The sequence below is a fragment of the Papilio xuthus genome, unplaced genomic scaffold (assembly GCF_000836235.2).
Source record: "Papilio xuthus unplaced genomic scaffold, Pxut_1.1 DF829758.1, whole genome shotgun sequence".
NCBI classification, from domain to species: domain Eukaryota; kingdom Metazoa; phylum Arthropoda; class Insecta; order Lepidoptera; family Papilionidae; genus Papilio; species Papilio xuthus.
Genome location: NW_013528891.1, coordinates 1403088 through 1428647, shown reverse-complemented (window position 1 = coordinate 1428647; position 25560 = coordinate 1403088). Strand labels below are relative to the sequence as shown.

General features: G+C 33.2%; 1 protein-coding gene across 2 annotated transcripts in view; it reads right to left on the bottom strand.

Moving 5' to 3' along the window:
- Nucleotides 1-25560, bottom strand: part of LOC106128707 (inactive dipeptidyl peptidase 10) — a 131476-nt gene that overhangs the window by 33965 nt on the left and 71951 nt on the right. For both annotated transcript variants that reach the window (XM_013327177.1, XM_013327171.1), the window contains exon 2: nt 564-771. In XM_013327177.1, the coding sequence (XP_013182631.1) occupies nt 564-771 (208 nt within the window). The remainder of the gene's footprint in view (nt 1-563; nt 772-25560) is intronic.

The following is a 25560-nucleotide window of genomic DNA, read 5'->3' as shown; positions in this document are numbered from 1 at the left end:
AAATGTTTTTCTTACGGATAAAATGAGCCGGAAATATTACGAATGGCATTACATTTTTTGCCGTCTTCTCTGTAATACGTATGTTCTACCGAGAAGAAGTCTTATCAAGCTTGGTGGAATGATTTTTAGTTAATAATTTATTAATTGCGGATGTCTCTGGAAGCCAATTCGAGATTTTATCAAATCAGGTGGTCGCTTACTCGTTTGCCACCGTATTTTATATATAAAAAATTGTGTCACGATGTACTGAACCAATTTTTTTTATATCATAAGGGGGCAAACTAGCGAGCGGCCACCTGAAATCGCTGATATAGCGAAGTGACCGTTGCCCATAGACACACGCAATTGCATAAGCGTTGCCTACCTTTAATTCTACCACATGTTGTAAACACCAATTCTAAACACATGTCGTAAGTATATGTTATTTAGTCCAACTTTAATGATAGGTTACTTTTTATTTCAATTATTAATCTTAATATTTATTATGTTGAATCCTGGCGACCGGAGTCGCGGGCTACGCCTAGTAATACATAAAAAATATTAGTAAGTAAGTAATCACTTACCTGTAAGCCAAGTTCCATTGAAAGGCTTATAGTGTTCAGTAAGCACGTCGTTCAACGTGGGCCGCCTGCCCTTCACCCTGCCTCCGTCCCCCGCAGGCGTCAGTAATGCTATGCTGAACACGATCAGTCCAAGTACCGCTGCTATCACCAGGAGTGCGATGAGGATGCCTCGCCAGTTACGTTGTGTTGGTGTTGCTGCTGCCAGTTCCTGGAATAAATGAAACGCTATTAGTTATGATAGAAAGGAGAAAAATAGCTGTGAACAACGAGGTGATCGACCACTCATATAGACATCCGCAACATTAGAGGGAACACAGATGCGTTGCCGGCCTTTGAGAAACTTAGAGAGGGCTTTAACCCGTCTTTAGGGGGCTTAACAATAACATCATCGGTGATACACGGCTACATCTAAGGACCTTTTTCACCTGCGCGACACAACACATGACTATGACAGTCCTTGTACTTCTACTTTTATGAGCAATGTATACTCCTAAATAAGATGTCGCGAGACTAAAATAACGCAGTTTACTGGAAATCGTGTATAACATTAGCTATGTATATGCTTTTCAAATAATTGTCTAAAGCACGATTAGTTTTTATTAAAAAGAGCTTTATCTTAAATTTTGCTTAACATTATTGTGTACAGATGTATTTTAAAATTTAAATAACCCTCTTTTCCCAAACATAAAAGTGAATAAGTCACATCGAACATAAAAGAAGTTTGCATTCAGACCCATGTTTCCTTTGAAATTAAATTTTTAGCACAAGCGCCATCTGTTGTCAAAATTTAAAAGCTCGCGTTACACATCTCTGGCTAAATCAACCGATTAAACGGCTAAATTTTAGCCAAAGATGTGTTTTAAATTTTTAAAAAATACTAAAATATTTTGCAATTTTAAAAATTTTCATTAGAAATGTTTTTAACAGTTTCGTGCTTTAGCAATACTTATACTTTTACACTTTTAAAGCGTCATTTTCATAAAAGTTTGGGCACATCTGAATGCTTACAACGAGTCATATAACCTAGAAATGGCCTTGTAAAATTTTAATACATGTAAGTAAACTTTTATAACATGGATGATTACGAAGCTTACATTTTTCGAAACAACTTTTTACTTTTAAAAACTATGAAGTGCCTGTAAAAAGTTTACTTTCAGTACCACTTTAACTTTTAAAAGCGAAGTGTGTTTTTCTTACTTACGCGTCTCGATTACTCTTACGGACCTTAACTCTTATTCAATCATCAAGTTAAAATATTCTCTATGCAGTTACACAAAATTACATTTAGTGACCAAAATCAAGTTTAGTAGTTTGTTTTTCTTTATATTATAAGTTGGCAAAGCAAGCGGTTACCTAAATTCGGCGAAAGAGGGAAACGACCGCTGCAAATAGAAATTCGGATTTGTAAATGCGTTGCCCACTATTAATCGATGGAGGAGGGGACACACAGAAAGAGAACATTAACACTTCCTTTCCTCCGTTAAATCCAATGTGGATACCCAACTCTTCCGCAAGGAACGGGTGAGAAGAGAAAGAATTTTAAAATTAGGCCACCGTACTCTAATCAGAATAAACGCGGAATTACTTCCACTTGAGGCGTGTCTTCTGCGTGGTGGTGTTGCACGATACTAGCACATTGGTGCAATAGATATTGTTACTGGCGACTCCCACTGTTGAAAGTCGAGTTTCGAAGTTTATCCTGGTAAAACATATACATACATCTTGTAATAAGACATTTTTACAGCATAATAGATGTCTTAGTACTAAGTTATTTTATATTAACAAAGATATCTGAAGTAAAAAGGACTCAATTGCTGTCTAACTTAATTCTTAAACTCCATTACTTACCAGTTCTTAAGTTACGCTATTTATGTCAAGTAGAGTCATATTTATAACGTTGCTTATCATACGTTAAAGCCATTTACCAAACTGTCCTTACGAACTATGGAGACATTTTTAAGAAATATCTAGTTATTTTACTGTTTTAATAAGAGTATGACTAAAGCTGGTTTAATTTTTAATTTATCTTCTTTAATATTATAATAAATAATTAATTGGCTACTCATAATTTAGTTTCAATGAGTATATTTAAATAATTGTAGCTTATGGTAATTTTATTAAATATCACTTATCTTTAAAATAATTATGTTTAATCTTATTAATATTATAAATGCGAATGTTTGGATGGATAGATGTTTGCGTGAAGGTATCTCCAGAACGGCTGAACGGATCTCGATGAAATTTGGCATACATGTAGAACATAGTCTGGAAGAACACATAGATTACTTATTATATATTTTTTTGGATCTGAGCGGAAGGAGTCGCGGGCGACAGTTAGTAAGGAAATATATCAAATACTTACACATGTATTATAAAAAATATAAATGAATGCGTAAAATGATATCGTCCGTAACATGAAGAGGGTAGACAGTTTTATGTGGGAATGGAGACGTGGTTCATTGCGGCGTATTCGAATACGACTAGATTTATTTCCGCGCATAAAACGTTAATGGACTGATAACAATTCGTTTCACACAACGTATTATTCGTTTATTATTATTACTATGTATATTTGAAATTACTTTTGAAAGAAACCTTTTGTGATTCAAAGTTGACACTTTGAGAAGTGTGTTGTATGTTAAATGCCTAAAAAATAAGATATTATTTACTAGCTTCGCCACGCGACTTCGTTTATGCAGAGTCAAATAATGGTTGAAAAGAATCTCATGTGTAACTCGACACTAAGTTCTATATCTAAGCCAAATTTCAATAAAATGTGTTGAATTGTTGCGGTGATATCGAGTAAATATGTGAATCAAAGGTATTGTACAGGAGCCGTACACAAATCATGATGATTATAGGTAACCTATGTTTTCAGTCATATTGTGTTACAGTCTATATTTATACCAAACTAGCTGTCGCCCGCGACACCATACCTATGCAATTAAAAAAAAACTTAATTAGTGACCTATATTCTTCCAGACTACGAGTATGTTTTTCTTTTTATAACAGAAGGGGGCAAACGAGCAGCGGGAACACCGAGGTGTTCAACGACGCCCATGTACATCAATACCAGAGGAACCGCAGATGCGTTGCCGGCCTTTGAGATAGATGTTCTACATCTATGCCAAATATCAGCGAGATCGATTGAGATGTTATAGACATACCTTCTAATAAACATCCAGTCATCCATCTAAACTTTCACATTTATAATATTAGTAAGTTAGAAATACACATATGTTTTACGATAAGTATTAATTAATATTGATAATAAATAAACAGTCCAAAGTAAATATGAGATAATGTTATTATTATTATATATTATATGAATCATGTACATATTTATGTACACTATGTTTCACATAAAATAACGAGATAGCGACAAAAGTGGAATACTAAGTAACCCCTTGACAAAACAATTTGGCGGAGATACAATATGTTGTTCAGATTTAACTACATCATTATTTTGAATGTTACGAACACTTACTGACCCACTTGTATACTACGCAGTCGAGGAAATTAAATTCATACCCATTACGAGAATATAAAATACATGGACAACATAATTTGATCATCCAAACATAATGTACAAATTTTTTCTTCAAATAGTCAAATGCCATGCTTTCTCAACTACACTAGTTACTATTGTAGTTAAAAATGGTGTTAGAAACGATTTTATCTTTCTCTTCCCACCCTTTTTCTTATAAGGAAAGGATGGGAAGTAAAAGTGAACTTTCCGGATGAGAGGATGTATGAAAAGGAAAATATTTTCTTTCTGTGCATCCTCTCCTTCGTCGATTAAAGGTAGGCAACGCATATGAGAGCGTCGGTGACTCAGGGGTCAAGCACTTGACTTGCAATCTGCAGGTCCTGGGTTCGAATCCCACCATGTACCAATGTGTTTTTCGATTTCAGATTTACATATGTACATTTATCCGACGTTCTTACGATGAAGGAAAACATCGTGATGCAACCTGCAAATATCTGAGAAGAAATTCAAAGATATGTGTGAAGTCAACCAACCCGCACTTGGCCAGCGTGGTTGACTATGGCCTAGTCATCCCAAACTTAGGGTAGGCTTCAAGCCCCTCGGTGGGGACGTATAGTGAGTTGATGATGAACACATATGCAATTGCGTATGTCCATGGGCAACGGTCACTTCTCTATTTCAGCGATTTCAGTCGGCCGCTCGCTCGTTTGCCACCTTATGATATAAAAAAAATATCTTTAGAATTGACCAAATAATTGGTAAGTCTTGGAATTTATCCGATATATCTATAAATCATGATACAAATATTAATATTCTTTTCTTATGTCACCAAAGTAAATGTACCATATATTTTATTTTACTTAAGAAAAGAGTTTCATATTGTTGACAGATTAAGTTAAAATTTTTGTACGATGTATTTCGTCAACTTCTACACTTGTGTTTGGCACGTCTGCCACGAAAAGACTGCACCGAATCTCCTCTCTGCTTCACTCTTATAGAATTTTCTATTTGTCAGAATACGATAGATTATTTAGGGCACATGAAAAATAAATCGTTGCGACAAAGCCTACGTGTGGCATCTATCTAAAACTGATCTGTAATAAAGTTTCTACATCTCTTTATTTTGTATTTTCGCTAATTTTAGACATCACTAGCTGTCGCCCGCGACTCCGTCCACGTGGATTAGTTAGAATCAATTACAAAGTCAAGTGTCAGAATGATTAGTGAGGGGACATAAACGTCGACATTTTAGTAAGGCAAGTGTTGTGCCATTACACCGGCACAGTGTCGGATTTTCTTCCTAAAACTCCACAAATATCGTACAACGCGATTAGCGTGTGCAACATAAACCGGGTACTGAGTCTCATGTCGTTCAAATGTGTTGTTTCGAACGGGCCATTGCGTGACTCGAATTGTTTTACAATGTGCATTACAAAATGGTTATGTTAAATGTTGCATAAAGAGGTATTAACATCAGTTAAATAAAGATCAAATTATCTTTAACTAGCTGTAGCCCGCGACTCCGTCCGCGCGGTATTACTAAAGAGGTTCCTAAGGGTTTCCCCTGTAATTATTCGTTTTTTTCTCACCTTTTAAACCTTCCCTGGACCTCCATGAACATTTTAAGACCAAGATAAATCTATTCTACCGTTATTGAGTTTTAGCGAGACTAACGAACAGCAATTGATTTTTATATATATTATGAGTATGATAAATTATGAGTTGACAGTTCAACAAATTAAACAAATGTTTTTCTTTTATTTGTAGAATGAAATCTACGTTCTGGCTCGAACGGGTGGACGGCGCGAAGCCTACGTGGCGTTTGCGTAGTGATGGATGACTAGCTGTCGCCTCGCGAACCTCTCATCGTCCACGCGTGTAAACGAGGAAAGTAAAGGTGAGTGAGTTTGGGCTAAGGCGAATGCCAGGTGAAGAGTTGACGATTCCTTAACCTTTAAGCTATCGTTTTGAATAATTTATAATTTAAATTTGAATATCGAACTAATTTATTCAGCAGCCAGCTTCAGGATTCAATTTAACTGTTGAGGAAAACAGCTGAGAAAAGCAATTAAAGAGTACTTCTTACTGTGCTAATTTTCCGACGAAACGTATTCTCCCGGACTTTTTTTCTTTTTTTCGGCTTCTTTTTGTTTTAACTTCAAGTATTTAAGCTTTAAAAGCTAACTGGTTAAGTTTAATTCAATGCTGCATTTAAATGTATGGTTTATTTTAAAAAGCAAATAATTTTTATAAAAGGTTAATTAGAAAAAGTTGTTTAAAATTGGTAATTATTATATTTTCGTAAAAGAAATGAATCAATCTTACTAATATTATAAATGCGAATGTTTAGATGCATGGATGGACATTTGTTTTAACGGATCTAGGTGAAATTTGACATAGATGTAGAACATAGTCTGGAAGAACACATAGGCTACTTAGTAAGTTTTTTTTTTAATTCGGATGTCGCGGGCGGTAAGTAGTAGCCTCTCCTCCATAGCGGAGGCATACCCACTAAACCTCTCCGTTCCTCCACCCTATCAGGACGGGGCCACGAGCACGCTTTCGCTCTCGTCCGCGACAGCTCCCTCTTGAGTCCATCGCCAAAGGACTATTGGCATATATAGAATATTAGCCTAAGTTAGGATACTCACTAATGTAAGAACTTTCTAGCCATGTAAAAATCTTTATATTCGTGTCAGTAGTTTTTGAGTTTATTCTGAACAAACAGACAAATCTTTTCACATTATAAATAATCACAAAAATACATATAGCAACAACTTTAAGTAAAATTGTACGTACATTTATATTCTTTTTATTTATAAATTTACATGAAATTGGAATTACTTCGAAACCTTTTTCCCGGAATAAAACCTCTTTTAACGTGAGAGATTATGAGTAAGCCTGTAACAAATTTTATAGCTCCATACAAAAAGGGTGTTTTATGAGATTCCTAAATCGTTCTGGGATCTTTTTTCTTTTATTAGTCGAAGTAAATTCTTCCTATTACATGATTGTATACTCGTATCTTAACATAATATCATGTTGACGCTTGTTATTCGATTTGTAGTCTTATATTAAAAGTGCACTAGCTGTTACCTACGTCTTCGTTCGCGCAGAATTAAAACAAAACCTATGTGTTCTTCCAGACTATGTGCTATATCTATGCCAAATTACATCAAGATCTGTTGAGCCGTTTTGGAGATATCTTCTAACAAACATCCATTCATCCAGCCATCTAAACATTCGCACATAATATTAGTAAGATTAGAATTGGCACACTTTTAAATAAAAAATTGAAGATATATGATAGAATATCGTTGCTGTTTAAGCGTTAAAATATATAGGAAATGGTTAATTTACTTAACTCCAACTATTTTATGCGCTCCTGGTACTCGCATTATATTGTGTTCAATGTTTAAGAATATTATTTTATTTTTAAATAATTAAAATCAACAAATACCTCTGATTATAAAGGTAGTCAAGCGAAAAGGGAAAATTGAACGTCACGCTTGTCTTCTGTGTGGTCATGGTATTGAATGTGGTGTGTTCCATTCGGGTAAAAGTACCATAGATAAAGTTTTGACTGTAAATTGATAGAAAAATTAAAGTTTTTAATTAATTAAAATACTGTCCGTTTATAAATCCTGCAACGATTAATTCTGTTAGTTTTATTTAAATAAAATTTATATTCCAAATTTAAATAAAGCATTGATATCTCTGAATAGTTTCGATTCGACGATTTCGCGCGATGAATAAAACATGAGGTATCTTTCGTTGGCCAGTGCGAGCCTAATTCGGCCATTCAGTTTATTGAAGTGCTTCGGATTCGCAATAGTCGAAGCCGATAATATGGAGGCCTTTAAATTTTATGTCACTACTCTATTTTCTAATTTTAAGAACGTATTGACGTACATTTTAGGGTATGACCGAAAACCTTAACACGGGTAAATCCTAAAATTGCTATTATAATAGTGTTGCTATTAAAAAAAACAGATACAAACCGTGGTTTCGTCTTCATGGACTAAAAAAACGAGTACTAAGTAACTCAGATTATACTCCATGCAGTGGGCCTAGCAAGAATATTTGTGACAAGCGTTAAAATTGGTACAGCCCAGCACAGTCCCTTGTATCGGGCGTAAGTACAGTAAAATTTTCATACTACTTTTGGCATAAAGACGATGACGATACGGAGGCTCTTGCCGTAAATATTCGTACTAGGGCCACTGATCTGTACAGCCATTTTTAAATTACTTGGTAACCAACATCCGTACATCCATCCAAATATTCACGAGATGCAAATAAACTAAAATCTGGTTTCATTCTAAAATGAGTTGAGTAGTTTTTGAGTTTATTTTGAACGCCCGAATATTTCTCATATTATATAGAAAAATATTAGTATAGAAAAATAAAAAATAGTATGTTTATATTATCAAAGGACTGTCAAGGAAAGAGAGCCAGTTAATGAGGTTAAAGTACGCCCGTCGTCAAATGTAAAGCTTTCAAGAAAAAACCTCCCTCAATAGAAATATATTTCCTCTATATGCGTAATGATTTTATTAAAAAGATTTCATGATATTTTTATATTAAATAAATGAATTTAATTGCAGTGTCTGTATGTGATATGATATTAAAATTTCTGTTATAAGATACGAAAATAAATTAAATAGACAATTTTGACAGTACTTTTACTGTTTGGAAGTAATTTACTCGTATGTATATTTAGGAATAACATAGCATTTTTTCCTTATTTTTTATTGATTTAACGTTGACGAAGTCACGGGTAATAGTTAGTCTAGAATATATTTTGATCGACTATTTAGAGCTTGTTACCAGCATCGACTCATGTTAACTCATTTTAAATTGGACCTCCTTGCTTATTTTTATGTGTATCTGTAGTTTTCAACTTTAAAAAAAAAATTATACTCTCAAATTAAAAACTAAAAAAGTACTACAAATCATTAAAAACAAAGATTTTTGAAAAACCTACTTCTTTATTTGTTCAATATTTCTATTGAAATAAATTCAAGAGTAAATATTATAATAAAGTATTTTAATTTATTCTTGAAATATTTTCAATGAAGCGAATACTATTCCATTGTTAGTAAGAAACAAATAACGATATAGTACTCAAGTTCAAATGTTTTCTTCCATTGTTGGTTGTTACATCGATCGCGCTTCAGTGAAAGTTCAAGTTACTACTTACTTATGTCTGGTTGTTGAACTTGCGATGCATCTTGTTCTAAGTTATGTAATTACTAGCTGTACCCCGCGACTCTCTCTGCGCGGAATTAAAACTACTTATTAGTAGCCTATGTATTCTTTCTTGTATTGTGTCGAGAAAAGTAGTTTTAATAAAAATATAATATGGATGGATTTGATTGATAAAAAACTGAAAAACTACTCAAATTGGTTGGCAAAAATTGGTTCAGTAGTTTTTTCAATTCTAAACAATCAATTATTTTGAACGTTCGTGCAGCTGTTGTTTTTAAGATTTGTTTTATAAAAGACTAGCAGTCAGCCGCGATGCCGTTCGCGCGGAGTTAAAAAATATAGCAGCCTATGTGTTCTTCCAGACTATGTTCTATATGTATGATAAATTTCATCGAGATCCGTTAAGTCGTTCTAGAGATACCTTCAAAGATCTATCCATGCAACATTTCTCACTGACGCTTCGCTCCTATTGGTCGCAGCGTAATGTACGTAAATATCAAATCAGACCAGTAGTTCCTGAGAATAGAGCGTATAAACAAACAAACTCTTCCGCTTTATAATATTATTATAGATTTGTCATGCCACAATCTTCTGATAAACATATTTATATATATGAACAGTCGTGTTTTCATGTAAAAATTTGCATATAAGTCGTTATTTTTAAACCCAGATATCGATCCCCGGCCATTGAGCTCCCGGGCAGAGGGTAGATGGCACGAGGAGGGTCTAATTATAGACCACTTCTGTACCTCTCCTTTTTAAAGGAACATAAGCCGACATTAATGACCTGCTATTTTTTCTGTAAATGGTATTTTAAACCTTTGTACATCATTTAGATGATATTAAGCTGACATTTCGAATCGGAACAACAAAATTAAGTTATGTTATCTTACTATTATAATATTATAAATGCAAAAGTTTAGATGAATGGATAGATGATGTTTGTTTGAAGGTATCTCCAGAACTTCTCAACGGATCTCGATCAAATTTGGCATAAATATAGAACATAGTCTGGAAAAACACATAGGCTATTTATAAAGTTTTCAATCAAATAATTTTATTGCTTTTAATTATTTTAATACATTATAATCACTATTAATCATCGTTAATCACCTGTTCGCATTGCAAAGGATTGGAACATGTTGCCGGCGTCATTTACTAAGCTAGCGCGTACCATATTTTGATCACATCACTTAACATACGGAGGGATCGTGGTTCAATATAAAAAATCAAATGAAATAAAAGAATAACATAATAAAAAATGCTAAAAGATTGTCGATATTTAAATTCAAATAAAAAAGGCAATTTGAAACGTTCAAAAGATTTTCGGATTTTACGTTTCGCTAAAATAATATTTGCAAATGGATTCCTCGGTCTTCGGTAACCCATTGTGGTAACCTTTTCCAGTTTTAAGGGATTTTGAACTTAATCGTACTTGTTTAAAACTCATTTTCCAATGAAGGGCTTGAATAAATTTGTTTTCGGAATATTCTGTTGGTTTTTTTCGAAGCTTATTAATATTTAATAAAGCTTTTTATTGTTATATTTCTGATACTGAAATAAGTATAAAGATATAGAGAAATTATGATTTTCCTGTTTTTCTCAATTAAAAGGCTATTTTCGTCAGAGAAGATACAAGATTTATCATTTACAGTTTCTCTTTTCTATCTAATAAAGGTAGAAAAAACATCTATTATATAATATTCTCTATGGTTACGTATTATGTCTATGGTTAGGTGTCACTAAACACGGGCCGCGGACGAGAGCGAAAGCGTGCCCGTGGTCCCGTCCCGATGCGTTGGAGGAACAGAGGGGTTTAGTGGGTATGCCTCCGCTATGGAGGAGAATCCCACATAACTACCGCGTCCCCCCGGGGCGCGGAGTATGCATAAAGCATTCCCCTCTGAAAAAAAAAGGTGTCACTAAACACAAGGTCAATTCAATAGTCTGTTATTTTAAAATGGTTTCATTTCACATGTTTTTTGTTATTCTTATGACAATGCATTATTATATAAAAAAAACCGTTCGATGTTTAAAATTATTAACACTTAAATCGACAAAATTTTTTGTGGTAAAAAAACTGTTTTTTTTTGGTAAAGTCATACTTACGTAATTTTCTCTAAACTAGTTCAGTAGATTGTTTTTAATTAGTTGTTTGTTACACTGGACATCATTGAATTAAGGGTTAAAGAATTTGTCTTAAAGAAATATAGTATGTTTAGACAGAATACTGTTATAATTATAAATATATCTCTCAAAAAATGCTGCAAAATTAAACTTTATAGCAACCTATTACTCAACAGACGCGATACAAATTGTCAGTATTCCTCTTATTTGCATATAAAACGAAAATTGTTATACCAACATTGCAATACTTACAAATAAGAATTTATACAAATGAAATGTTCTTTTTTTATTGAAATATTATATTATACTAGCCGTTGCCGCCGACTCTGCCCGCGTAGAATAAAAAAAAACTTAATAAGTAGCCCATGTGTTCTTCATGACTATGTTCTATGCGTGTGCCAAATTTCATTAAAATTCGTTCGGCTGTTGCGGAGATAACTTCAAACAAACATCCATCCATCCAAACCTTCGCATTTATAATATTATATTATGTTTTACATATTTTTTTCAAAGGACGTGTCATGTTTTGTATTCGTATTAATTCAAATTAAAATTGCATTAAAAAACAATTGGTTCCGTAATTCTTAAAATTACTAAATTAAAATGCATTGTCTTTGAAACTCCGTAAAAAACATGCAATATAAAGACTTGGTATCAAGTGAATACATTCAAATAAAACTCCACGTGTCGAAGGACAGTAAGCAAAAAGCGTAACGTAAAATAAGTCATTACAAGCTGACAAACAAATACTGGGGACTCGTTGAATTTGCATATAAAACGAAAAGCCGCTACACGTGACGAATCACTGAGCGGATGTAACGCTGCAACCGATTCTAAACAATGAACGTATTTTTATACGATTAAACATAAATAAAATCAAGGGAAAATATGCAAATGCAAAAAAAAAGTTCAAGTCAACCATTTCATCTTCTGGTTCCATTTGCCAACGAAGGTGACGATCATCATAGCAACCAGGTCATCGGTCATAGCAATTTAATAATAACTAAAATAAATTAGAGTCGGCATAAGAAATTCAAATATGACATAAGAAAAAAAATGCACCATCTTTTGTTTCGTTAAAACTATGACTGTTAAATAAAAAAAAGAATATTTCCTATTTACCAATTGTTATATTATTGTTTCACATTATATAGTTATAGAAATAAGTAGACAACTTTATTCAGTCATCAACTTATTAAGAAATGAGTAAACTTAAGTGAGGTTAACTTTACGATCTGCTGTAAGAAGTAAACGTGACTCAGGGTACGAAATTAACTATTTCATTTATTCATTTCTCGTGTGTCTTGTTGTTAGTAATTCAGTATTCTTTTTAGCTCTAAAAAACTCTAAAAGATCTAGGTGTATGTATTCATTGTATATTTTGGAAAGTTCTATCTGTAAAATTAATATGTCTAAATAAATTTGTGTGTCTGTGTGTAATATAAAAAAAAGGAACTGAAGTTTCGGGTAGGTTACTTTTTTAATGCGAATCGAAGCGCTGGCGAAGTTAAGAACGATTGCTAATTTTATAATATTATAAAATGTTAATTTATTGATTTTTATATTATTTAAAAATTGTTTTTAAACTATTTATAATAAAAAAAACAGTTTGTTTTAATATATTTCGTAAATAGAGCTAAGAATTGTTAATCTTTATAAAAAATAAACGAGACTAACATAATTTTATTAATCAACCAACTATAAATTTATTAACATTTTATTATGATCATGAAATAACAAGAGGTCCTTCAAGTGACATAAAATGTTATGTATATGGATCTAAAAACCCATTCAAGATGGTAATAACATAAATTTATTTACGGGCTACCACGGTCTACGAAGTGCTACGATGTTCGTGACGTTGCTACGTCGTAGACTTAATTCTGTTAGGTGTTTTATATGAAAGTTGCTGTGAAATTTACGTAAATAGATAATTTAATAAAATTTAGTAAATAATAGTTGTTACATAAAAAGTACTAAAGTATTAGTATATAATATTATAATTTAAAAACGTTTTTTTTGGTAATATAGTCTTTCGTAGTAAGGGGCAAAAACCTTTTTTAAAATTAAAGGTCAGTTTTCAGCACACGTGGCTAATTAGTCAGTTAAAATGAATTTAGCTGAAACAAAATGAAATCATTAGTTTTGTTTTAATTAAAAATTTCGAGTCAGATGTTCAAAGTCGTTTGGAATTTCGCCAGGAATATGATTCCTCGGCACTGTTCAGAACTGTTGCGCTATTTGTATTTTACTTTTAATTGACATACTCCAACTGCCGCACTCATTAAGAGATTACTAAGGGCGTATTTAAGTGTTTCTTTATGAGAAACCTTAATCGACACAAGGATCTACGTAACATCTAAATTGAATTATACTTTACTTGATTCGAACATTTTTAGTCCTTCAAATTAATACAGAGAGACATGTCATCACCATCACATCACCAGCTTACTTATTTTCTTTCTATGCATCTCCTCCTTTGTCGATTTAAAGTAGGCAACACATCTGCAATTGCATATGTCTATGAGCAACGGTCTCTTTGCTATTTCAATGATTTCAGGTGGTCGCTCGGTCGTTTGCCACCTTAAAATATATAAAAAGGTTATATTTGGTCCCGTGCGGACGGAGTCTCGGGTGACAACTAGTAGAAAACAAAATCTTAGTTGACTAGAAAGGTAGCTAAGTTTTTTAATTCTAAAATAAATAGAAACGTTTTAGAACTCGCTTGTGTAATATTGTCACATAAATTCCATTCAAAATGGAAAAAGAATGTTGCAGAAACGTGAAACCGTCTCTGGATTCCCGAGTAATTGTTATCAATGCGCCACAGACTTTCTCGCGTAATCCCACGAGCAGTGTGTATATGATGCTTTATTTTCTTTTATATATTCATTAAGTCTTTTGATAAATTAATTCGCCTTCTTCTTAAAGTGCCATCTTATCTCGGCAATTTGTTTTTTTTAATATCATAAGGTGGCAAACGAGCGAGTGGTCACCTGAAATCGCTGAAATAGCGAAGTGACCGTTGCCCATAGACATACGCAATTGCATATGCGTTGCCTACCTTAAATTGACGGAGGAGAGGATGCACAGAAAGAAAATATCTTCCCTTTCCATGCTTCCTCTCATCCGGAAAGTCCATTTCCACTTCCCATCCTTTCCTTATAAAAAAAGGCTGGGAAGGGAAAGAAGATTAAATTAGGCCTCCGGGACGCACACAAATCAGACGAAACGCGAAATTGCTTCCACTTCACGCCTGTCTTCTGTGTGGTCGTGGTATTTCACCGGGCGAGCCGGGCCAATTCGTGCGAAGACGTCAAAGCGGGCTCTACCACTGTTTCTTCGCAGATATGTGTATTTTGGATCTCAATGTTTTCCTTCATCCTCATAATGTCGAATAAATGTAAAACATATTGATACATGGCAGGATTCGAACTCAGGACCTGCAGATTACAAGTGTGTAACTCCTGAGCCACCGACGCTTTAACAAATTATAAAGCTAACAAATAACTTTGTCATTAAATGTTTCAAAATGTCAACTATTTGGTCTCATTTGAAAACTACACCCTTGTTGATTTAACCGAGTATTCGACTGCCGTGAGACTTGTACTAATGAATAATTTATTCTCTTTAGCAATGTGTAAATCAGCTTTGAATCGGTTCAAAATTTCAGCTCACATATTGAATAGTTGAGTTGCGGTTCAACTAAATTTGCTTACAGCTCACCACGATTAGAGCCGTGAGCCGCGAGCTGCTGATTAGCAGTTCGCAGTTCGAAATGCAAATCGATCGATCGATCAAAATAATATCATAGACTGACACTTACATATGTAGAGCGTTCTCGATAAGCAACTATTTTAATTTATTTTTAATTGTTGCGAGGCTGGTTGCCGCTGTGACGTGGCTATATGCAGTTATAAAATGAGCTGAACTGTGAACCGGTTCACTGATCTGTTTTACATGTCAGTCGTGAGCTGCAGGTCATAAATTATCAGTTAAGTAACCCATGTATTACCTATTTTGCTAAAGCGAATGAAAGGGAGGCTAATAGATTGTTTTCTCTGTCTGTTTGAACACTACTAGCGCCCTGGGTAAGATTTCTACACCTTCTTTTATACCACACTTTTGAGGAAGAGGGGAGTTAAAAGGGTTACTATGACTAAGACTATGGTGCCTCTTTCTGTCCAATGCATTAGGCGGTTGCTCTACCGAGTCCTAACGCTGGTACTTGATTTTTATACAAGGTGAAAACCCACAGTAAACCATACAATAGTTATAATTCATTAATCTGCATGCGGTTGTATTTTCACTACTATCATTGTCGCTGCAGTTTTATCAATCTCCACATAAATTGCGGTTTGCTGCGCTGCGGCCGGTGTTGGCGTGTCCAAATGAAATGCATTTGGTTTGTTGTGAAATTTAATTATTACTTTTGGTATACTACTGTTACTTATCTATCTAAAAGTTATAAATTATTTAAAGAAAATGTTTCCCTTTTATTTTATTATAGGTTGGGGAAAAGTTAACTACAATTTCTATAAAATGTTAAATTTACCACATTTTTGTATTAATATAATTAAATAGAAATTAATATAATGTAACTAAAGTTTAAATATAACTCAATTTCTATTAACTCTAATTAAGTCGTAGTTTTTGATAAAGATCCACTCTGTGCGTGCTGAATTTTGAACATAGTAACAACTAAACGGACCAAACAAATAATAAAAGGTTTTTGAATTCTGTACCGTCACCCTTATAACGAACTATACTCTAAAACTAACGCTCGGTTACGAATATTCAAACAGCATATTTTAGTGAACTATATCATTGTAAAATATAAATTATTATAAACGTTAAACCCTTATCAAATTAAGGTACGTTTAAAATTCTACGAGGAGCGTTCTCTGTGTAATTAATTTCTAACCTTTTGCCTTAGTTTTGTATTTACAAAATAAATAAGCCCTCTACTACACCCTGAGGGATGATCAAGCACTTATATATTACTAGCTACCGTCTGCAAATTCATCCGCGCGGAATTAAAAAAAACTTAATTAGTAGCCTATGTGCTCTTTCAGGCTATTCTTTTTTTAACAGTGGTAGAGCCCGCTTTAACATCTTTGCACGAATTGACCTCGCTCGCCCGGTGAAATACCACGACCATACAGAAGACAGGCGTGAAGTGGAAGTTATTCTGCGTTTCGTCTGATGAGTGTGCGTCCCGGAGGCCTAATTTAGTCATCTTTCCCTTTCCACCCTTTTTCTTATAAGGAAAGGATGGGAAGTGGAAATGCACTTTCCAGATGAGAGGATGCACCTTATAATATAAAAAAAAGTACCATGAAGCTGTTCTGGAGATACCTTTTAACAAACATACGTCTAAACATTCGCATTTATAATATTATAATTAACTAAAATTAAAATAGAAATTTAATAATCTAATCCGCTCCCTTTGTTAGACGAAGTTAATTAAATAAAAACCTAATTTATTTCCATAATAACAATATACTGAATGTCTTCAATCAAAGACAATATTAATAACGACAATAGGAAAGCTCTTCCGTCGTAAATTGAATGTCATTTGCATTTGCGATTAGTTCGTCCCGACTCTCAGGCGTCCAATAATTCTGCAACTAGGTTAATCGCTTCATTTCTTAGTCATAAATATGATAGCCTACTAGTTTGTGGTTATATTTTTATGATGCTGTCGCCTGTAACTCCGTACAAGTGGAATTAAAAAAAAAGTTAAATCGTAGCCTATATGTGTTCTTCCGGACTATGTTCTACATCTATGCCAAATTTCAACGAGATCCATACAGATGTTCTGGCGATTAATGTAACAATCAAATATCCGTCCAAATATTGTCATTTATAATATTAGTAAGATTTTACTAAGGGATTGTAAAATAATTTTTTAAATCGGTTCAGTATAGTTGTCGAGTTTATTCTTTATATTACATACATACATTTTTGTACTCATATGTATATTAATTAGACTTTATTGATCGCTAAGAGTGATCCTTAGTAAACATTTCGTATAGTAAATATTAACTACAAGCAACAATGAGTTATCATTGGTTCCTAGACCAAAGTCCTTAAATAAAACATATTGTTATTTCTGATTTGTCAAAGATACAGCTTTTGGTTTTAGAAACCAGCGTTTAGTCCACTAGTTACTACTTAACTATAGTGGACATGCTGTAGGCAAATAAACGTCAAAAAATACAACTTATATTTCGAAAAACCAACTCTTTGTGATATAAAATAATTCCTCAGTAGCAATAAATGTGAAAAACGTATCCAAATAAAGTTTACTGAACGTATAATGCACCGCAGACCACAAATCGCCGGACAGTTTACATTGGCGCGATATTGGAAGTCCGTGGACAAAATAACGAATGTCACACGCTTTTATTTGGCTGTTTACATTATAAAGAATTTACTGGTTTTATAATATATTGCTTTGTTTGTACTTTGTATAAAGTGTTTGTACAAAAGTGTTTTGTACAAAGTGTTTGTACAAGTGCTTTGTATCAAAGTGTTCACAACACAATTCGCTTTGAAAAAATCGTATGATGAATAGGTTTTTGAGTGTAGTCATTTTAAGTCTAAAAAAGATTGTCTATAACTGATTATTAAATGTTTGTTAGGTTCTTTAGTATAAAGTTTAAACAATTATTACTCGGGTCTATTTTATAGAAAAAATCTTACTATTATTATAAATGCGAACGCTTAGATGGATGGATGTTTTTATAGAGGTTTTTCCAAAATGGATCTTTAAGAAATTTGATGCAGATGTAAAATATAGTCTGGAAGAAACCATAAGGTACTTGTTAAGTTTTTTTTTAATTCCGCGTAGACGGAGTCGCGGGAGACAACTAGATTCATAGTTTTATCTGAAATAATATATATTAACCTCATTATACTCAACTTACGCATGTCGACAGTCTCCATAGCTCCTACGTCAAATGCCCACGCAATTACATTCTTATCTGCCCACATAATTTAATAATAATTTATAGGTTTGCCACAAATTTCAGTAATCTACTATCAAATAGCGATAATAGCATAATGGTTAAGGGTACAGATCATGTTCTCGAAAGTTCGAATCCCGCCGTTCGACTATTGTCGGAAACCATATCCAAACACAAGCCTAGTGCTTAGTTAGAATGGTACAAGAAATATTAGTAAATTAACAAAAACTTGCTAGTATTTTTCGAAAAAAAAACTTGGTTTCCAGAATAAAAACAGCTGAGGCATTTTTATATGTAACAAAAAAGAATGATCAGTGATAAGTATGGAGTCTGACTGCTTTGATGATATCTTTATGTATGGGACATAAGTTATGAAATAAAACAGGGTTTACTTGTCCAACCGGTTTTTTGAAAGGTTTATCGTTTCATATAAGCAAGTCTTTATGATGTTAAGTTATTGTTAAGTAGAAGACTTTAAAACTCTTGACTGCACATGAACCCCACTTGAAGATAGCGCTATGTGCCAAGTCAACTTTAATCGTTGTGAAAAGTTGACTTAAGGAATTACTTTCATTTAAAATAAAGTAGCAATCACCCAAGACTTAGTGCAGAGTAATTTAACTAACTCCTACACACATAAGTTGCATACCAGTATTACAGATAAAAGATAAAACATAAAGATAAAGATAAAATAAAGCATTTATTTCCCCTATAACAGGATATTTACATATTTACACGTACACTTATTAAAAAAAAATTATGGCAGTTTAAAGAAAATTAAAACAGAAAAAGTTAGTATCGTTAGTAATTCTTAAACTATTTCTTGCAAAAAAAATAGTTTTGTTAGTTAAACTATCACTCATCTTCGGTATAAGGGTCGCCGAGCGCGGTATAAACCTCCTCCAAAGTACTCCACATACTCCTGTCGATCGTCGGCCGTGTCCAGCAGTGTCCTGCTACTTTAGTTATCGCAGCATCTTAGGTATTTCTTTTATAAGAGAATGGTGCAAACGAGCGGCGGGAACACTGAAGTGAGGAACTGCAGATGTGTTGCCGGCCTTTAAGGAAATGGTATACTCGCTTCTTGAAGGTCCCCAAGTCTTATTGGTTTGGAAATGCCGCCGAGGACAGACCGTTCCACAACGCGGCTGTTCAAGGCAAGAAATTAGTACGGTATATGGTCTTCCTTTTCTTCTTTGTGATATACGAATTCTAGCGACAAATGTGCAATTTGTCTATGATGAATTAAACTTGTGAATTAAATTAGTATTATTAAAATATATTTTGGATTAGTATTTTAATAATAAAAAGTAAAATAAAAAACGAAAATAAGTTGAAATCTTAACATCTACAAGATTTATTGTAGAAGTGATAAAAGTTTTAATTCTTCAGCTTAATTTCGTAAAGTGCGGAATCTCTCAAAATAAGTATTTCAATGTTATCTAAATGATGAAGATCTAGAGAGTGTCCTATTTAATTAACATAGAAACTTCATTATTTATACAGATTAGGTCTTTGTAATTTTAATATTTAAAGAAGTAATGCTACATCAAACCTTTTCATCCTAAATTAAATATAAAACGGCCAACACTCGCGAATTTATCGAATACCACATATGTAGGTTACGAAACATCTATCTACATAAGTAATAAAATTGGAGTGTTTATCATATCGAAAAAAAAACATATTTAAAGAACATGAAAAAAAAAATTGGCGAAATTAAGCTGAAGAATTAAAACTTTTATCACTTCTACAATAAATCTTGTAGATGTTAAGATTTCAACTTATTATCGTTTTTTATTTTACTCTTTATTATTAAAATACTAATCCAAAATATATTTTAATACTAATTTAATTCACAAGTTTAATTCATCATAGACAAATTGCACATTTGTCGATAGAATTCGTCAAGTTCAAAATATTTCTGTTAATATATTTTTTTATTTATAACTATATAAAATAAGTTAGTTATTCTAAATAAAGCTTTTCGCTAAGTTTATTTTTCTGCTTTCCTATAATTTATATATTTGTATTCATAGGTTCGTGTATTCATGTATATTATATATTTATGTTGCTTAATTTGTTTAGTATATCCATATGTAACTAGTATATATATATATATATATATTATTAATAATTCTTGCTCATATTTATTTATTCTTTACATATCCTGATATTTATATGTTATATACACCTCTATCTATGTTATTCTTTCCTGTTCCATTGGGTTGCCTGGAAGAGATCGCTTGTAGCGTAAAGGCCGCCTTTGCTTTGTAAATTATTAATATTTAAAAGTTAATTGTCTTTTATTGTTTTTATGAATTATGATAGCATTAAAAGTTAATAAATAAATAAATTAGTTACCCTCTTTGTATAAACGCTCTCCTTTATCTCACAATTTAATCAACATAAATGATAAAATTTAATAACTTAATAGCCGTATGGTTATTGATATCGACTCTGAATAAAAATATCTCGTTTAGATTTCAATTTTAAATATAAAATCAGGGATATTTCGTTCACGGTATGCTTTTAAATATTTTGAAAAGTTTAAAAGCCGACCGTTTATTTACACATTGAAAAGATTCATAAAACATAAAAGTAATATAAAATAGGATGTATTATTATATTACTAAATGTTTTTATTAGCTTGAATTATATGTATGTTGATATGTTGATTGATATGAGCGGCGATGGCTCAGAGGTCAAGCACTTGACTTGCAATCTGCAAGTCCTGGCTTCGAATCCCGCCATGTACCAATGTGTTTTTCGATTTCCGATTTACATATGTACATTTATCCGACGTTCTTACGGTGAAGGAAAACATCGTGATGCTGCACATATCTAAGAAGAAATACAAAGATATGTGTGAAGTCAACCAACTTGCACTTGGCCAGCGTGGTTGACTATGGCCTTATCACCCTTAACTTAGAGTAGGCACCGAGCCCCTCGGTGGGGACGTATCGTGAGCTGATGACGATGCTGATAATCAATAATTTAGAACTATAGCTTACTAGTTAAAATGTCTGATATACGAGACTGTGTGTCAACGTAAAACTGCATTTTTTTATTTACTAGACATGTTATACACTTACCAACTTTATATATATATGTACCCCATCGAATAAAGAGGTCAATCACCTTTATATTTAACAAGATTACATTGTACTACTTTATTTTGATTCCGTATAATCAAGTTCTATCTATTTTCTTATTCAGTGTTCTATTGAGCTTTATAAAGCTGTAAAGGTCATCGCCCCCTGACAGCGGGAGTTCGACAAAATGGCGCCTAAATGTCTTTATTATCTTGATTGAGTCAACCAGTTTATGGCAATAGATTTTCTATTCATAAAGGCTGTTTACATCTTGTATTAATCTATTCAATATTAATATCATGTTACGAGCTTGTCGTCAACAATGATAAAGGATGTTCTTTTTTAATGACACAGAGTAATGTCTTTTTTGTGTGCCTGAATTTAAAATTTTAACATATTTCTTTTATCTCTAGTTACTGGACTAGTTTAGTTGACACTTCCAACTGAAAAGTCTTTTACCTTGCAACGATTTTTATTTATTTATTTTATCTCGTTCTCAGATTATACGACTTTTTTAATATTAACTTATTTCAATGACAGTAAGTTAAAAACTGAGTTAAAGTGAGATTAAAATTAGGCAGTTAGAATGATTTGTTATTTCTAAGGTTAATGTTTGTGGTATTGTTAACTTTAAGTTCCTAACTTCATACATTTCAAACTTTCATAAGTTTCCTTCTGAGCATTTGTTATAACCACTTTGTTACTTGAAACTTTATGACATATTTCCTGACACGTTTTTGACGATATATTAAAATGTTTAATGACTTTCAGCATTTTCTACTAGAGCAAATGAATTTATTTATACCAGAGTTAAACTTGGCTAAATTATGTCAATAACTGGTTAAAAGGTTGTTTTTAAGACTTATAGCTTGTTAGAAAAGTTTACCAGTAATCATTTTTTTTACTAATTTTGCTCACGCTGTATCTATAATTAACAATAAAATGTAAAATAATTCGTACATAAATTTTTAAGTTTTAAATTTTGGCGTAAAATAGTAATTTATTTTCTAAAAATAATTTGCAAAAAAAGAACATCCTATAAAGTTTCGAGAGATTCGACAAAAGTGCGACCCTGCACTTTGCAGTTCATAAATCACAGCGTAGACTAGTTCCGAAACTTTTGCATTTCACTTTCACGGCAACGTAGAGAAAGTTATGGCACGTTGCAAATTTCAGCCGTTTGCATAATTCATATTTTGCCTGACGGAAACCTTGTTAAATAAAATTAATTATTACTACCGATTGATACAGAGAGATTAAAATGAGTTTACAAGCTTGATATCTGTCGAACTCTTTTCATATCCAGTTCTTATATTTATATTAATAAAATAAATAGGCACAGACTAGGGACTTTCAATTGGTGAGGTCTTTGCTAAGCACATTGGGGTCGCCAGCCGATAAACTAGACTAGGTGTAGGCGGAGGGGCAGCTAGCAATATTATGGTCTTATTCGAATTACTTTTTATATCTACTTTTCATTTTTAATTCTCTAGGGTCGAGTGGGGTGTACAGATATCCCTCCCCCTTATCTTCTCCCATCTGAAACGCCTATGCCTCAGCTCTTTCACAATCATACATTTACGCATACATGTACGTCAATTTCACGTGATAGATGAAGTTCTCTAAATGTACTCGGACACTTTGACATACTTTAAGTGTTATTTAAAAAATGTTGTTTAACATTGAACACCCTGTATTATCCTCCAACATAATATTCTTAAAGTTATATATTCGTAATTTAATGTAAGGGAGAAGAAACTCAGTGTCACATAAATCTCTGCAAGATTTTCCTTCCGAGGCAATTTATAGACGTCGCGTAGAAACCCTGCGCCATCGTAAATCATGTCAACGGACGACCGACAGACTTGAATATATTGAAAGTAAACATCAACGTGTACATGAAAAATATTAAAAACCTCATAGTATCAAAGTCAGAGTAGAGAGAGAAGAGAGAACCAGAAGGCAGAAGTCAGCATGAGTTTGCAAAGTCAAAGTCTAAAGTCTTAGGCCCTTACACAAAGCAGCTTAAATCTTCAAAACTCGGCGAGTTAAGTTGCTGCTTGCGCGACTTACATACGTATTATAATATATTGTTACAATCGATCGCAACATATTTATCAAGATAGTTGTGAGAGAGGTCGCTGCAAATTTAAAAAGTGTCATGTAGTCGCTAAGCGTGTACTGACTGAGGAGACGAATCGCGTCGTCTATACAACGTAGTGTGTACGAAGCGTGCGCGACGCGATCCTCGCGACGCAACCTAACAATATTAGTTTTAACGATTTAATTTGCCTTGTGTACGAAGGGTCAAAATAATTTTAACCTTAAGAAAAACTATACTTTCAGAGCTTACACCTTCTTTGGAGTCTTAAGAATACCCAAAGCATCAGAATCTGTCATTTCATTAAGATCGGATATGAAACAAACATACAAACATTGATTTTATTTATAGACAAAAACATCGATTCTGCCTAAATGTCGTCGTCCAATTTATTTACTCTTATTCTACAGGATGTTATTTAAAAATAGTACTATCGTATTTTTAAAAAGCTTGTATCGAATCCAAATAAAATGGTTTCACCGCAAATTGCGCTCAATCTATGAGAGTGCAACTTACAGCGAACTAAAAGCTATACAATGATTGAAAATGTTAGTATTTATTCAAAAGTGTTCACGTATTCTCTGTATATGTTTTAAAAAATGACTTACCCTAAAAATTAAATGTATATTTCGTTTTAGAAGCAAGCCAAGTACTCAGTTTAATTCAGATATTAGAATTACTGCACGATTTATTTTAAGTTTCTTTTTTATATTATAAGGTGGCAAACGAGCGAGCGGCCACCTGAAATCGCTGAAATAGTGAAGTGACCGTTGCCCATAGACACACGCAATTGCATAAGCGTTGCCTACCTTTAATCGACGGAGAAGAGGATGCACAGAAAGAAAATATTTTCCGTTTCCATGCATCCTCTCATTAGGCCTCCGGGACGCACACTCGTAAGACGAAACGCGGAATTGCTTCCACTTCACGCCTGTCTTCTGTGTGGTATTTCACCGGCCGAGCCGGGACAATTCGTGCGAAGATGTTAAAGGGGGCTCTACCACTGTTAAATCCTTATTTATCACTAAGGGCTGTCTTTAGCGTAGGTTAATTGGGAGAAATCAACCCTAAGGTTCTTGTAAAATCAGCGTTACACCACTATGAGGCTTATTTATGCCTTTGAAATCTACTTATTACCCGGTAGTATAGAATATAATATTATCAAAATTTATATTAAATAAAAAATGTTATTTTAAGATTGTTTCTCACTAGCTGTCGCTCGGGTCTCCGCCCGCGCGGATTGAAAAAATACTTAATAAGTGGCCAATGTGTTGGATGTGTGCGATTCATGCAGTCTTTCTAGTGATACCTTCTAACAAACATCCCTCCATCCATCTAACAATTCGCATTTTTAATATTATATTAGTAAGATAATAAAAGATAAGTATATTTTCATTTTTAATATTATATTAGTAAGAAGAAAAGATAAGTATATTTTCAATTTAATTTTCCATTTCATGTAACTTACCTTTTTTTTCTACCAAAGATAGATATTTAAATAGAAATCCAAAGCGAACTTCGTAGATTTTAATTCCCTCCGCAAACGGTCACATAAATTACTTTGGCCAACGTTTTGTGTGATTTTCACTTCACTACCAGCAAGAGCTGAAAATTGTTTGACCTAAAATTGTTTTAACAAGCTAATGGCCATTTAAAGTTTAATCATTCTATCTTATATTAGTTTAAACTAATCTAATTCTTCACCAAACATTATTCTCCTCTACGATGATATTTAGCAGAATTAGGATAAAAAAAAAAAATATTTTGCTAAAATTTTTGAATATGGTTTGAAAAAGAATTTAGAAATAACATCGAGACATTAAAGAAGCGCTAAAGATGACTCTTAGTGTAGATTAAGAATTAGAAATCAATACTAACAGTGTATTGAAACTTGAATAGCAACATCAGGGACGTCGACGACGACGGCGCACACCTTTCCCCCCGTCCCGTCAAGACACGCCCTAATAGCGCATGCTCGCAATAAGCAGTGGCCTAACGTCCG